This window comes from Siphateles boraxobius, unplaced genomic scaffold, assembly GCF_051911475.1.
Source record: "Siphateles boraxobius isolate OS27281-9 unplaced genomic scaffold, OSU_SipBor_1 53, whole genome shotgun sequence".
NCBI lineage: Eukaryota > Metazoa > Chordata > Actinopteri > Cypriniformes > Leuciscidae > Siphateles > Siphateles boraxobius.
The window spans coordinates 14,018,757-14,033,681 of record NW_027509175.1 but is presented as its reverse complement, the minus strand read 5'-3'; the positions used below and the strand labels follow the sequence as shown (position 1 = coordinate 14,033,681).

The 14,925-nt window shown below is 44.3% G+C and overlaps 1 protein-coding gene across 2 annotated transcripts in view; it reads right to left on the bottom strand.

The window, feature by feature from the left end:
• The window catches only part of LOC143714310 (T-lymphocyte surface antigen Ly-9-like), a 122,208-nt gene that overhangs the window by 19,820 nt on the left and 87,463 nt on the right, over positions 1-14,925 (bottom strand). Inside the window, exons 2-3 of one of the 2 annotated variants that reach the window (XM_077205462.1) lie at positions 8,471-8,767; positions 8,116-8,358 (exon numbers count right to left, since the gene is read on the bottom strand). The exons of the other annotated variant lie outside the window; for it this stretch is intronic. Of the exons in view, the coding sequence (XP_077061577.1) occupies positions 8,116-8,358; positions 8,471-8,767 (540 nt within the window). The remainder of the gene's footprint in view (positions 1-8,115; positions 8,359-8,470; positions 8,768-14,925) is intronic. 2 annotated transcript variants of the gene reach the window in all.

Below are 14,925 nucleotides of genomic sequence, written 5' to 3'. Positions count from 1 at the left end.
TATTGACAGATTCATATATCAGATCACGGTGATTGCCTAATGATGAGTGACAGGTGTTTGCTTGTGAAAAGACGAGCTACACAAGTAGACTACGGAGAAGTTTGAGAGAGTTTTTTAAACAAATTTGAATTCACGTTAAATTAAATTAAATTTTCGGTAAATTAATTTGTTTCTTTCTTCTAAGCTGTCCCAGACGTAGGTGCTACTTTTAGGGCTAAAATGCCTTGTGAATTACTCTTAGTAAAACACAATAAGACTAAAGTTATGAGTGACACGCCCATTGTAGCCTCTTATAAGATTTGATATTTGATAGTTTGATATGCTCATTCAAACACAATGAGAACAGTATTTGAATGTTATTCTCTTGTTGTAAGTGGCTTTGGATTAAAGTGTCTGCTAAATGAATAAATGTAAATAGTAGGCCTAGATAAAAGGAAACATAACATACAAGGCTACAGGGGGTCAGGAGACCTAGTGAGTTGAAATAAAAGCTAATTTTGTGAAACTATAAGAATTTAAATTATGATATGATTAGCAGAGGCAACTTAATTTAAAATATATATATATATATATATATATATATATATATATATATATATATATATATATATATAAATTATTATTTTACCCTTTTTGTGAACAATTGTAGTACTTATTCATGGATTTCATCAGGTCCCTTTCCACAGGTGTATTAATCAAGCACCATGCAGTCTGCATTCATAATCTAGGTGCTTGATTTTATACACCTGTGGAAAGGGACCTGATGATACCCATGAATAGAAATTAGAATGCAGTCCATGAATGCTAGGTAAACATCGAAACATCAAAACAAATGTATACCACTGTCACGGTTGGCTAAAGAAGACGAGGAAGTAGGATCCGTTTGCAGCATTTCTTTTATTACACAAACTACACAAATGTAAACTCAGACTCAGGAAACTAGGCTCGGGAACAGAACAACCAGCAAACAAACATTAAGGACTGAACCAAGAATGAATTAGACACACAGGCTTAAATACAGAGGTAGACAAGCTAAACAAGATAACAAGAGTGCGTGGCTAACACCTGGGAAAACTAATAAACATAACAGGGAGCAGCTAAACATGAAACAAGACAGAAACACAGAACAGGACATTCTTATGGGTTCCAGCCCATATAGGAGTGGAAGGTAACGAACTGGCCGATGAACATGCAAAGAGAGCAACAGGGAAAAATAATATAGATATAGTTGTGAAATACAGGAAAGCAGAGATAAAAAGTTTGTTTATTTTGTTTGGTTATTTTGTTTGTTCAAATCAGTACAGAATAGTTAGTAACTCCCATTCCTTACTCCAATCCAGTGGTGGCGGTAATGCACAAGAAATAGTTGCTAACTGCCAATTAAAGAAGAAGAAGAAGAAGAACACCACAGAACAGACTCATGACAACAACATAATATGTTGACAATGGGAGAGCTAGAGCAGTAGCCTGTAGTTCAATATAGTCATCAGTGTCCAGTGTATCTTATCTACAGGACCAGTCTGCGGATAGGCAAATTCAGAAACAAATTGATTCATGTCCAGACCTTTTGTGATTTTTTTTTTTTCGTGTGCCAAAATTACTTAATCTCTCTTCCTTGAATGCAGCATTGATCTTCGGAGAGGTGTGAGAATGCGGCTCAAGGTAGAATAAGCACTTTCACATGCAGCTGAGGACACACCAATGATGAGTGCTGTGACATACAGCTTATGCAAAATGGGGAAGGCCTCTTTGTACTGCTGAATGCACTTGCATACTTCACAGAGCTGTCAACATTGCTTTTGCCACAGCAATTTCATTTTGCAAGATCATACTATTTCACTCTGTGCCTGCAAGCACTTGAAGTGGCTTCAGGAGAGAAGGGTCAAGAGAAGACACTGATTATGGTAGGAGAAATTATGTTGCCCTCATTAAATCAACATTTCTTTGAGATAATCTTGTCTCCATCTCCACAATAGCCCTATCAAGGATGTTGAACATAGCCCTTTTAAAAGTCTGATTAGGAGCAGTTTGGTGACCCGAGTCACCATGCCCTATTGTAGACAAGATAACACTACTGACAAGTTGTGAATTAACTATCCGTCTCCTTTTAGTTGGGTTGGTAGGCCTACTTCCACACTGAGAGAAATGCTCCTCCCAGAATGGATCGCATTGCATCTCCTTCAGTGTGCCCAGGGAAGCTGTCACCAATTCCCCTTCAGTGCACAAATCAACTGTTTGTGACTGCAGAATTGAATTGGCTGGCTTCAGCGCACCAAGCACATGCAGAAGAAATTTGCCAGTGTTAAAGAAGTTCTGTCTGTTAAGCTGGGTCAAAAGACCACATGCCTCTGTGTTAATATCAACTGGAGCACTGTCATCCTCTGCTATCTCAGACAGAAGCCTCCTGATGACATCCTCATTGTAAACATTAGACTTGGTGACATCATAATGACTGGTCCAGCGAATTTCTAGTAGTCTTTTCAGTGTAGGTGAACTGTATCTATTTGCAACATAATGTCTGTGACAAAATGTGTTCAGTGAACTGGACCAGTCAAATAACTTCTTTGCCACAGGCTGTGCATGCATTGCATGTACCACTGCCAAATGGAGTTGGTGGTTGTAACAGTGCACATATGGGATATCTTTACCCACTTTGTTTTGTAGCAAAGCCTGCACACCGCCCCTCACTCCAGACATGACAGAAGCACCATCATAACACTGAGACACTAAATTGTCACCATTGTAACCCAGGTCAGACAGATGAGACAGAATTTGGTCACACACATACTCAACATCAAGCTGATTCACTTCAATGAGGCCGATTAGGTGTTCCTCTGGGATCGAGTTGCGGACAAATCTAATGAGGACTGACAAATGTTACACCGATCCCTGGTACCATCACTTTTAATAAGGCCAGGAGAGTCGGCCTCCTCATATTTGGTCCGAAAGTCTTTTAGTACCATTTTGGCAAGAGTTTAAATTATCTCGTTCTGAATCAAATTGGACGTGTATTTCACATTTTCGGGAATGCTTTTTGCAATCTCTGCGAGTTTAGGGTCTTTTTGGAGGGTGTAATCAAATAGCCGAATTAAAAGACCTTAATTCCCACCCCTGTGATGGTGCCCACGAAGAGCAAATTCATTAACCGCCAGAAACTGAATAACTTCCCCAATATTTTTTACGTAATATCTGTTTTTTTTCTATGTGAGATTGACCAAGCTGGTGAACAAAGGTATTATCGGTCTACCTGGTATTCCTGCCACGCAGACATGGCTCTGACGTGCGCAGTGCCAGAGGCATGTTTCTGAAAACCACTGTTTTTTTTTTTATCAGCGCTTTTTTCCAATTGGTGTAGCCTTCTTTTGTGAATGCGTCATCTCTTTACGAATTAGAGACACTAAATTTACGGCAGGGAAAGCAAAAACTGGCATCACGTAATGATGGCATCACGTATCTTTTGGGGAGGGCATAATGTTGGTGGCTTCGAAAAAGATGCAGAGCTGGAGGATGGTGCATGTGGATTTTGTGGAGGACATACGTTTGGAGGATTTACCGTCGTGGATGCAACAAGGCTCTGCTCGGTGTTGGAAGCAGAGGTACTGTGCTTGTCAGGCAGCATGTTCAGTGATGCTAGCAGATGCGCTGAGCTCGACAGAGGCAGCTTGCATGGAGGGTGAAGGACAAGGTGCCTGTTTTTTAATGAGCCAATTATGATTTTTTTATGTTTAATAAAAACTGGTATTATAACGATTGTACTTAATTATTACTTATCCAAAAGCCAACTTCATTGACTTCAGTGCCAACTTCAGTGACTAGAGACTAGCAACTTCAGTGACTAGCAGCTAGCTAAGCAGCCTGAGCTAGGGTATGTTACCCAACAAATTAATAGCCTGCTAAAATGACAAAACTTAACTGTTCAACTACAAGACTTTCAGGAAAAGCTTATAAGAACACACTAGCATTAAATGTGAAAATAACAAAGTTGTGAGCAGTATGGGGTCGGCGGTCACGCCGGCGTGACCAGCTCACTTTTTTTCTTATCAGTACAAAAGAGACTCAAAATACTCTGTTGATTTTGATTTTACATATAAGTGTTATACATCATTCAAAACTGTTAAATGTCTTCTTTTATTTGTGTACACTCATAATAAAAACAAAATGTTGTGTTTTTATGCCTCCTCGCATAAAGATTTCTCGCACAAAACATGTCTTACAAATTTTAAATCAATATATTGTTTTATCTGAATGAGTATGCATGATGATTTTCACATAGTTTTGAAGCAAATATTCTAGGCTACGTGATACAATTGTCAAAAGTCTTGTGAAGAAATAATCAGTACAAACCACGCATAAACGTCATTATCTTTAAACTACAAACCTTTACACACATGCTTCTGACATATTATTGTAGCAGAGTTTGTGCTGAAAACAGTGTAAGAAGACTTTATAGCCATGAAAATGTCACAAGTAACAGAAATAAGCACAAATGTCAGAGCATGTCAGAACATCTCCAGGACCCAGAAAAAACCTCAGACGCCAGAGGGTTAAAGTGACATGGTATCACAGGAATATCTACCCAGCAAACAAAACATTTTTACAACTTTTCACAATGTTGTATTTTTGGTTACAATTAAGTAATTTTGCAAAACCACGTTTTAAAAAAGTTTTAGAAACCACATCTAAAATGTAAAAATAAAGTATTGTTAGATTATTTTATCTCTATTTGTTTTTTCCTGTGCCTCATTCTCAGTCTTTTTCCTTTTTCACTCACTGAAAAGAGTTTGCATGCCTGGAAAAAGAGTCATGAACATGAGGCCAATCCTTTCACTAAACATCCTCAACTTTTATTTCTGTACTTGGCTTTTATGCATGGTCCTGGGATGGTGTAGCAACCAACCAATAAGAATATACATTACATCATATAAAATGCAAGACAAAGAGAAAAACAAGTCCATTTGGCAGAAGTGCATATTCATGGCAGTAGATCTGGCCAAATCCAAGTCTTCTATCTGGGTCAGTTTCCAAGAGACACACATGGAGAATACTTTAAAACAGATGTGTGTAGAGAAGCAAATACTTCTCTCCCTACAAACCCTTGCAGCCTCAAAGACCGGAGAAAGAGAAAACAGGCAAAAAACAGAGACAGAAAAGTCAGGATGTGTCACAGTCTTCGTCTGCACTGTTCTGTCTTGTTTTCACTACACTTCCCAGGATCCCGCTTGTCTCCTCACCTGAACTCACTTCCTCATTAACCACCTGTTTCTCGTCATTATCATCTGTGTCACCTGTCTTCACCTCATTAGTGTTCATTGGTTTGTGTATTTAGTTCCCTCTGTCCAGTCATTCCTTGTCGGTCTTTGTTCATACGTCACCTTTGTGTGTATGTTTTGTGTCTGCCTTAAACTGATCCTGGAAATGGAATAAATCTATGTTTGAATTGGAACCTGTCGACCATCGTCTTCTTCAACCCATACACACCCGTGACAGGATGAGAGTTTTATCTTATATAAAACATTTTAGACACACTAACACACTTTTTTTTGACGTTTTATTTAGGAGTTGAAATAACAATCTTCACACTTATTCTTCTTGAAAAAAAACATCCCATTTGAGACTTTGATGGTTGAAGCAGACTCTACATGTCGCCATGTCATAGTAGTTGGTAACTTTACCAACTATTTGTATGTGCACCAAACTATGACGAAAGGCTTTTCTTTACAATTTTTTTTTCTAGAATACCAAAACTGGATACATACACATTATTTGATATTAGGAGGAGATATGAATTGTGTAATGTTCCTCTGCTCTCTCCAAGTCAATTCATTGACCCATTCCCTGAACTAGGGTGGCAGAAATGAAGAAGAGCACCGCCGCCATTGTGCAAATCCCATCAGTTCCGCCATTTTCTGAGGTAATCCACTCACTCGCAGGACTCCATCATGAGCAACACCAGGCGCTGGTGGACACGCGGGAGGATCAGGAACGCCGTTTTCAAGTCCTTGTCCACGCTCAACAGAACTGCGAGCTAGATGGACCAGGAGGTTTGGGCTGAGGGGACTCCATCTACTCATGCCTTGCCAACTCACATGCCTCTAACAAAGATGGGTCCTCAGGATGACCCTGAGGCGTTCATTGATCTCTAAGCCTCATTAGGGTCACAAGGTTCATTTAAGCCTAGGTGGTTGCCCTGCACGCTTAACAAACAAACTACAACTGTTCCAAAACACAGCCGCTGGAGTTCTTCCCAGAACCAGGAAGTATGACCATATTAGCCAGTTCTGTCAACACTGCATTGGCTCCCTATTAAACATCGTATACATTTTAAAATATTGCTGATAACTTACAAAGCACTAAATGGTTTAGCTCCCCTGTACTTGAGCGAGCTCTTAACGCATTATAGCCCTTCACGTCTATTGCGATCTCAAAATTCCGGCCAGTTGATAATACCTAAAATATCAAAATCCACTGCTGGTTTACCGCAGTCCGCCGGATCCAGGCCGTATCCAGATCTGATTAAGGACCTGCGCCTGGACACGACAACAACGCAGTCCTGAAGTGTCAACTAGTCTCTCCCCTGTGGAGACCTCCTTCCCTTCCCTTTACCTATGTACAGATGAAACGTTGTCAAAATAATTCCAGTTCACATAGATACGCGGAAGCGATATAAATTTTTGTATTATACATTTTTAAATCCAGACAAGTAATTTGTTGAGGTCAATTTGTAAAGAAAGACTACACGCCTGCACACATATTTATTCAATTGCGCATACCTATAGACTAAACATACTATGCATGTGCAAGTCGTCAGAGTTTTCACAGATTCGCATTTTTGAAGTTTATGCCGGGATAACTTTTTTCTAAATTTTGCAACGCTTGCACCTTGCAACCTATTTCAAGGTTTGTGTTCTCGAGCCACCAGGCACTGTTGTTGTGCAAACTAAATTAGAACGTTTGCACAACGTTCAAACGATGTTGTTAGAATGGTGTCGTGTAAGCGGCCCCTAAGTTAATAACTATTGATCTTTGCAATGGAAGTGAATCAATCAAAACTAACTTTAGTAGGACAATAACTTTATTCTAGAGCTGCTGTAAAGCCAAAACAATCTCTGTTACTTTAATTTCCTATTATCACTGTAAAGCTGCTTTGAAACTATGTATATTGTCACACATCCGGGCACTTTCATGTGTCCTCTGTTCTTGCGTTCTTGAGAATTAGAATTGAACTTCGACGGTTGCTGATGACGTAGCACGAGAACACAAGGACGCAATATCGCTGAAGAACGCATATTGAGAAACAGCCTATGAACTTCAACATGGCACTCAAGAAGTAACACAAAGTCCCAAACCCTCCACAGAGCACATATGACAGTTCTTAATGTGTTTTATTTTGAAGAACATTTATATAATTTAAAGCACCTTTTCACTACAAAGAACTTTTTGTGGAATGGATGTTTAAATGTTCTTCACGGAACCATAAATGGCAATAAAGAACCTTTATTTTTAAGAGTGTATTGCTATAGTTTTACTACATACACTCTCAGAAAAAAGGTTCACAAGCTGTCACTAGGGCAGTACCCTTTCAAAAGACCTTGCCTAAAGAGTGCAAAATAGTACCTCATAGTTACATATTGGTAACAAACATGTACATTTCAGTACATAAAGAAGTCTGTAAATAAAATATTTAATTGTTTCAATTTTAAGTGTTTGTAGTGTCGTAATTTTAAGTTATATTCAGCTTTTTTTCCCATTATTTCAATGATAAATTTTAAGTTATGATAACTACTGTAATTGCAATATTTTTTTACTATGAATACATAAGTGTGTCTAAACTTTTGACTTATCTTCAGTAAGTTCACAGTTTAACACCATTTTGCAGAGTCAATAAAAAATAATTGAAATTATTGAATTGAAAAATATTGTTGTTAGATTTCCATAGATTCACGATTACGTCAGCAGCAAAAACAGGAATCTTATGCTTTATATCAATATTTAAGGTCAGGTCTGTTAAAACCTTTAAAGTTCTAGATTTACAGTATATATGTTCCCTTACAGACAACACAAGAGCATTTTTAACAATTTCAAGAATAAAAAGCATGTGAAATAAGAAATACTTACATGATACTGTAATACTCTCACTTATGTGTTTGCTGACAGGATTGTGTGCCTCGCATGAGTACGGTTTATTCTCCTGTACTTGAGTAGATGACAAGAACACCTGAGGGTTTTTGTAATTCTGGATAACTATGTCTTCTTTATACCAGGATAGAGTCAGATCTTCTCTTTTTCCGATGTCACAGGAGAGAGTCGCATTCCCATCATCTGTGCATCTGAACTTTACAGTAGGTTTAGGGGCCTTTTCTGTTTCAGAAACATGGTGGTTATTTACTACTACTGTAACTACTATAGAAATATACAGTCTGATTTTGTTATTATTATTGTGTTGGAAATGTAGAAATATTTGTCATCTTACCATATACTTTAATTTCCACTTCTCCTTTAACAATCTCTGTACCTTCATCATTAGATGCGGTGAATGTATATTTGCCCGTGTCATTCAGACTAACACTTGAAAATCTCAATGATCCATCTTCTTCCATAGATACACCTTCAGATTTATCTCTGATAGTCCCACCTTTCCAGCGAAGAATGTAGCCGTTTCTGTCATGGACCCATCTTATCTCAGGTGGTTTCTCATTGTTTGTTGTTGTCAGCTTAATGATGCAGGACGTTCCCACTAGTAGATCTTTTCCACATGTCTCTGTTGAGACTATAATAAATAAAATCATATTAGTATTTAATAAAACTCAAAACGGTTCAACTGCTCATGTGTGGTTCACTATGAGGAAAAATAGAGAATGAATAATTCTCAGGGTGGGTTTCTTTTTAAAAGTCAATTTCGCTTCAGACACTAACTTTAGACAACACAGTTCAATATTATATTCCCGACATAAAAAAGTTAATTTAACACACACTGACTCCTATAACAACAACAGGATCTTTCATCACACTGTACGGGGTAAGTTGTAACAAATGGGGATTTGCGCAAGTGCCTTTTAAATCAGAACTTAAACAGTAAAATTATTCTAAAAACAGCTGAAAGGTAAAAGGTTTGAAATACCAAACCATTGTAATGACCAACGGAAGTTAAAGCTGTGTAAAATTACAACACATATGTCCTGACCTGACATTTATATATCTTTAAAGAAACTGTTCTGAGTTCAAATCTGCCTTCGTTATTTATAGTGTTTCTCTTGTGTTCCTCTGTTTATCCTACAGAATTTTAGCAAAAATAATATGATACTGAAACTTCACAAAAAAATATTAAAATGTAATACTGTTTTGAACTAGATGTTTGAAACCAACCAATCAGTGCTTGATAAAACAAGACTCAAAATAGCTCCTGAAATACTGACTATGTGCTGAACTATGAAAATAAAGTGAGTTTCAGCAGCGATAGAAAAAACATGTTGGTTCCCCAAAGAACTTTTCAGTCAAAAGCTCTAAAAATAACCATTTCTTTCTTATTTCGAAGAACATTTTAATAATCTAAAGAACCTTTTTCCACTTCAAATAACTTTTTGTGAAATGGAAAGATTCCATCGATGTTTAAATGATCTTCACAGAAACATAAATGCCAATAAAGAACGTCCTGGTTGCGTATGCAACCCACCGTTCCCTGAAGGAGGGAACGGAGGACGTAGTCGACGCGACTGAAATGGGATCACGCTAGGGAGCCTATCATCTTCGAGTACTATTGAACGAGCCAATGTAATTGGCGTGCGTGATTCGCATCACACACTCCGCCCCCGCGGCGCGGGTATAAATACGGAAGTGGATGCACGCACTAGTTGCTTTTCGCTGAGGAGCCGAGAGTAACCCGGGGTCAGCGGTGGTCCAGCGGTAGTGGCAAGGGGACTACGTCCTCCGTTCCCTCCTTCAGGGAACGGTGGGTTGCATACGCAACCAGGACGTTCCCTTTCAGTCGATAACGTCGGACGTAGTCGACGCGACTGAAATGGGATCAACCATTGAACACGCCACTAACGCTGCCACCTTCCAGTGCCTAAACCAAAGCCTCCTGATGCCCCCGCAAACTTAAGGCGGGGAAGGACAGGGCTTAGGCCAGGGAAGTCACTGCTGTTCCTACAGGACCACTGGGAAAGCGTTCCCCGTACGTTGGAAGGAAGGGACGCTGCGGAAGCCACATCCAACCAGAGGGAGGAAATGTGGAGAATACACATATGAACTGGGCGGAAACCGGGCAGTCTAACATATGGAATGTCACTGGGGTGGCTCCAGCCTAAGACGGGGGGAGACACACCGGACAGTGACGGCAGAGAGACTCTGCCGAGGGAAGACACGGGCTCACCGCAGGGAGCCGTATCGTGGAAGAATACACATATGGGGTCACCGAAGGGACCGCAACATATGGACCCAGCCTAACACAGGTTCCACACTGCTTACGAGTGGTAGGCCTAACACCAGACGTTCCGCACGTCCGACGTCGGAGGGGTGTGGAGGAACTCAACAGGGTTCAACTTTAAGGGAACTCAACTGGAGTAGAAAGGCGCACGTATCCAGTCCATAGGAGGGGAATGGCGCAGCAAGCCGACACTTGAACCGGGCTCACGGTGAAACTGGCTTCATGAGAAGGGAGCCCACGGGAAGCAGCGGTTCAACTAGGTGTCGTCCAGCCCCCAACTCTAGAATCTGTTTAGCAAAGTATATCGTCAACGCCCAGGCGGAGCACTTTACACTCATCATAGAGGAGCTCAACCCTAAGTGGACATGTTGCATCTCGGATCTTTGCCGAAATGAAGGCAAGCACTAAGTGCAACTTTGCATGGAAACAGCCTTCCCTCTCTGCTGAATTCCAACAGATATTTGAAGAGCTGGTCTGAGGTCTATGACTTGCATTCTGTACACGTCCAAGCGAATCGGACAGAGAAGCCAGGGCTGGATCTGCCTCCTCCAGGGCAGCGCTTGCAGGCTCACCACCTGCTCCTATTACGGGAGAGGTAGGAACCTTGGGCACAATCCGAGCCGGGGTCTCAGCTTGTGAGAGTTAGCCGGCCCAGACTCCAGGCACAATACGTTGACCGAAAGCGAGCAAGTCCCTACCCTCTAGTAGAGACCACGCGAGCAGGAGAACTGATATAACAGAATTTTTAACTCACTACCTGCAGTGGCTCAGGGGCGGTCTCTGCAGTGCAGTCGCACCAGGGACAAGGCCCAAGAGGATAAAGAGGGACACAAGGATTTACAAGACCTTGCTCCTCAGGAACCTGACGATCAGAACGTGCTTCTGCCTACTTCTGCAACACGATGAGCGTCGTTTAAACACCGAGGCAACATCATTTTGAGGGTGATTTAGGAAAACAGCCTACTGCAACCCATTTTGCAGGAAAGAGAGCACTGAAGTGATCGAAAGCTTTCAGGATCTCCTCAGGGGAGAAGACGCACTCAACGACTAGGTTCCACTTCTAAAGGCGTAAGCACGCTACCCAATTCTAGGGGGTGCTCGCAGAAGTGATGGTAACTAACACATGTTCTTGTGATAGCCACCTGAACCTCCGCGTTCGGATGTAAGACCGCCCGGAATCTCCGGGGGAAGAACGCGTGTGCCATCGTGCCCCGTCCCCGAATCCAGGGGAAGTCAGGAAGGCTGTTGAAGGGAACGAGGTCTAGTTGGGCCAATGAGGGGCAACTATGAAGACCTGTTCCTCTCCTGACATGGCACGTAGGTGCAAGTGACGGGCGCAAAAGACAGGAGCATTGCTCAACACAACATGTGAAGATCACTGGGCTTCAGGAGCATTTTCTGCTCAGCACTTGGGTGTGACAAGTTCACTGAGCTTCAGGAGCATTCCTGCTCAACACCTGAGTGTGATAAACTCACCGAGCTTCAGGAGCATTTCTGCTCAACACTTGAGTACGAAGAACCTCACTGAGCGACAGGAGCATTTCTGCTCAGCACTTGAGTGTGACAAGTTCACTGAGCTTCAGGAGCATTACTGCTCAACACCTGAGTGTGATAAACTCACTGAGCTTCAGGAGCATTTCTGCTCAACACTTGAGTGCGAGGAACTTCACTGAGTACCAGGAGCATTTCTGCTCAGCACTGCGTGTGATGAATTCACTGAGCTACCTGTGATGGACTCACTGAGCTACAGGAGCATTGCTGCTCAACACCAGAGTGCGATGAACTTCACTGAGTTTCAGGAGCAAATCTGCTCAACATGAAGAGTGATGATTTCACTGACTTGCAGGCGCAAGGCGACCATGAGTCGCAGTCACTTTTAGAAGGCTCACTGGGGTTAAACGCATTTCTGCGGGCCCCTGGGGCCGCTGAGTCCCAGTGTTTGTCCAAGGGTAGTCCGCTCGGTTTACCCAAACACTGGCGGAAAAATAAAACCGGGGGGGCAACTGAGCGGCCCCGGAATGGTCATGACCCAGCCGGACCCAGGGGATGGAGTCTCCACTTGCCCTGGCTATAACTGTCGTGAGGCTCGATGGCGGCACGATTGAGTAAGCAGGAGGAGTGGAATGAGGCGCCCTCAGAAGCGTCTGACTCCAAGGAGGAGGTGACGGGTGAGTTTGTGACATGCAAGGGAAGCTTGCGCAACGGTCGCAATGTCTAACAACTCGAGGCACGAATGCCCGTGTAGTCGGGGGTCGCCCAGGCCCCCGTTAAAACACGCCCTTTGTACATGGCCGCTCTGTTGAAGAGGGTTTGGCAGCAGACCGGGATGAACTATAGTCACACAGGGTGAGCTGCTCTGCCACGGTCACCTCGGGACTCGATCGTGAAGCTAGCGCTGAAGCGGTCACATATGGAGGGAGCCAAAGGCTGCGACTACCATATACCCCAGGAGCCTCTGAAAGTTCTTTCAGTGGGACCCTTTCTCACTTCAACACCAGCTGAACACATTCTCATTGGAGAGACATGTTGGACCGAGTACCTCTCCAAAACTAGAAAAGAGATACTCAGCCCGTGGGCGAGATTACTCTCTTCCAGTTGACCTGAAGACCCAACGGGCTCTGGAGCACTCGAGGGGAAGGACACTGTACTGATACTCCACCCTTAGACGCAACACACAGGATGGCCTGCGGTGCGGGAGGTAGAGATCTGAAGCACATGTCTTTCAGGTCAAAGCTGCAGACCAATCTTGGGCCAAGATGGTCACGACCCACCACCTAGTAGCACGAAGAACGAGTTTACAACTGGCCTTCGTACCGGCTGGAGGAGCGGCTATATCAAATCCTTCGCCAGCAGGATAAGATAAGCACGCACAAGTCAGGAGCACTGCTCAACACTCGGTGTGATGAATATCACTGAATTTTCAGGAGCACGTCTGCTCAACACCTAATGTGATGACTATCACTGACTTGAGCGGGGTAGCCGAGCCTGAGGTGGGGCAGCAAAGTAGAGAGAGTGGTGTTAGTGTGCTGTGCAACACTTACCTGTCTCCACAAGCGGCAGGGGGCGCGTGAGAAGGCGGATGACCGGGTCCTCGAACGCACCAAGCTGCCTGCTGGCGACCAAGGGGGAGCTGAGGGGTGTAAGGCTATACAGGGTCACACCCGCCAGACTGGCCCTCTTGGGACCCAGGAACAGATGAAATTGCTCTCTCTTTGAAGTGTGGGTACCGCTTGCTCCGCTTTTTTTTTTTTTTTTTTTTTAGGGAGCCAGCGGCGGAACAGACACACACACAAACAAAGGCTCCACCCGGCCCTCACCCGGGGGGAGGGAGTGATCGTGCCACTCCAAGAGCATCTCATCCATTCCTGGGCGGCCCGCTCCGGAATGCTTTCGCTGTCGCTTGCCACCTGGCTTGGCAGCGCCTGGAGCGGGCTGGGCGTCTCTACTGCGGCCGGCTCCCTGCTGAGGCCTGGGTGGAGGCTGCTGCGGAGGGCCAGCAGGAGCGGCGGCCGGAGAACGCCCACGGCGACGAGCAGGCGGAGGAGCTGCCACCGGCGGCGGGTGGAGGCAGCAGCTGGCCACCGGGGCAGGATGTGCCGGATGACCTCCGTCTGCGCTTGAGCGGCAGAGAACTGTTTGATGCAGTTCTCCACCGCGTCGCCGACCAGCCCAACCTGGGAAATTGGGGAGACCAGGAACCGAACCTTGTCCGCATCCGCCATACCAACCAGGCTGAGCCAACGAAGGCGCTACTGGACCACCAAGGTGGACATCGCCAGACCGCTCACGCACGCTACGACACCCGTACCCCGGAGGGTGAGGTCGGATGCAGTGCGGTGCTCACCTATGAGCGCACGGTCTGGATTACCCTCGTGCATGCCATGGGTGCCCTAGCCTGCAGCAACGCCATGGCACGCAAGAGGAAGGGGCTTGCCCACAGGCTTTGTAAGCTCTGCCCGTCGGAACGGACGAAACTCACAGGCCTTAGGGGGGAGACGAGGATCCCCCCAAAAGGCAGCGGCCGCCGGACACAGGTGCACCTGTGTCGACAGACCGCTCCAATGGAGGGACACCTCGCAACCCTTCACCGTTCCTCCATCAAGGGTAATGAGGGGGAAAAGCTATTCAGGCAGTTTCTGGCAGAGAAAGATGCTGTTCACCACCTGATAAGCTCTCCATGCATTTCGGGAAAGAAAGGCACTGGGGCGGCGAGCTGAGAACCAGCGCGGCCCGCCCCAAGATACCAAACTCCAGATTCCAACCGAGACTGAACGGGACACGGTGGAGGTTCCACTCGAGCCCGGCAGCCTCGGCGGCCCGTTTCAGCATAGCTGATAATTCTGGATCCGGCTCGGGCAACATTGAACTCCCGGAGGGAGACAATGCAGCCGAGTCATCATCTCCAGAAGTCAGCTCACCCTCTGATGCTGCAATCGGCGTCCTGTCCTCCAGGGGAGCCCCGAGTGAAACCGCTGGCCCACCCATTACAGATGGACCAGCAG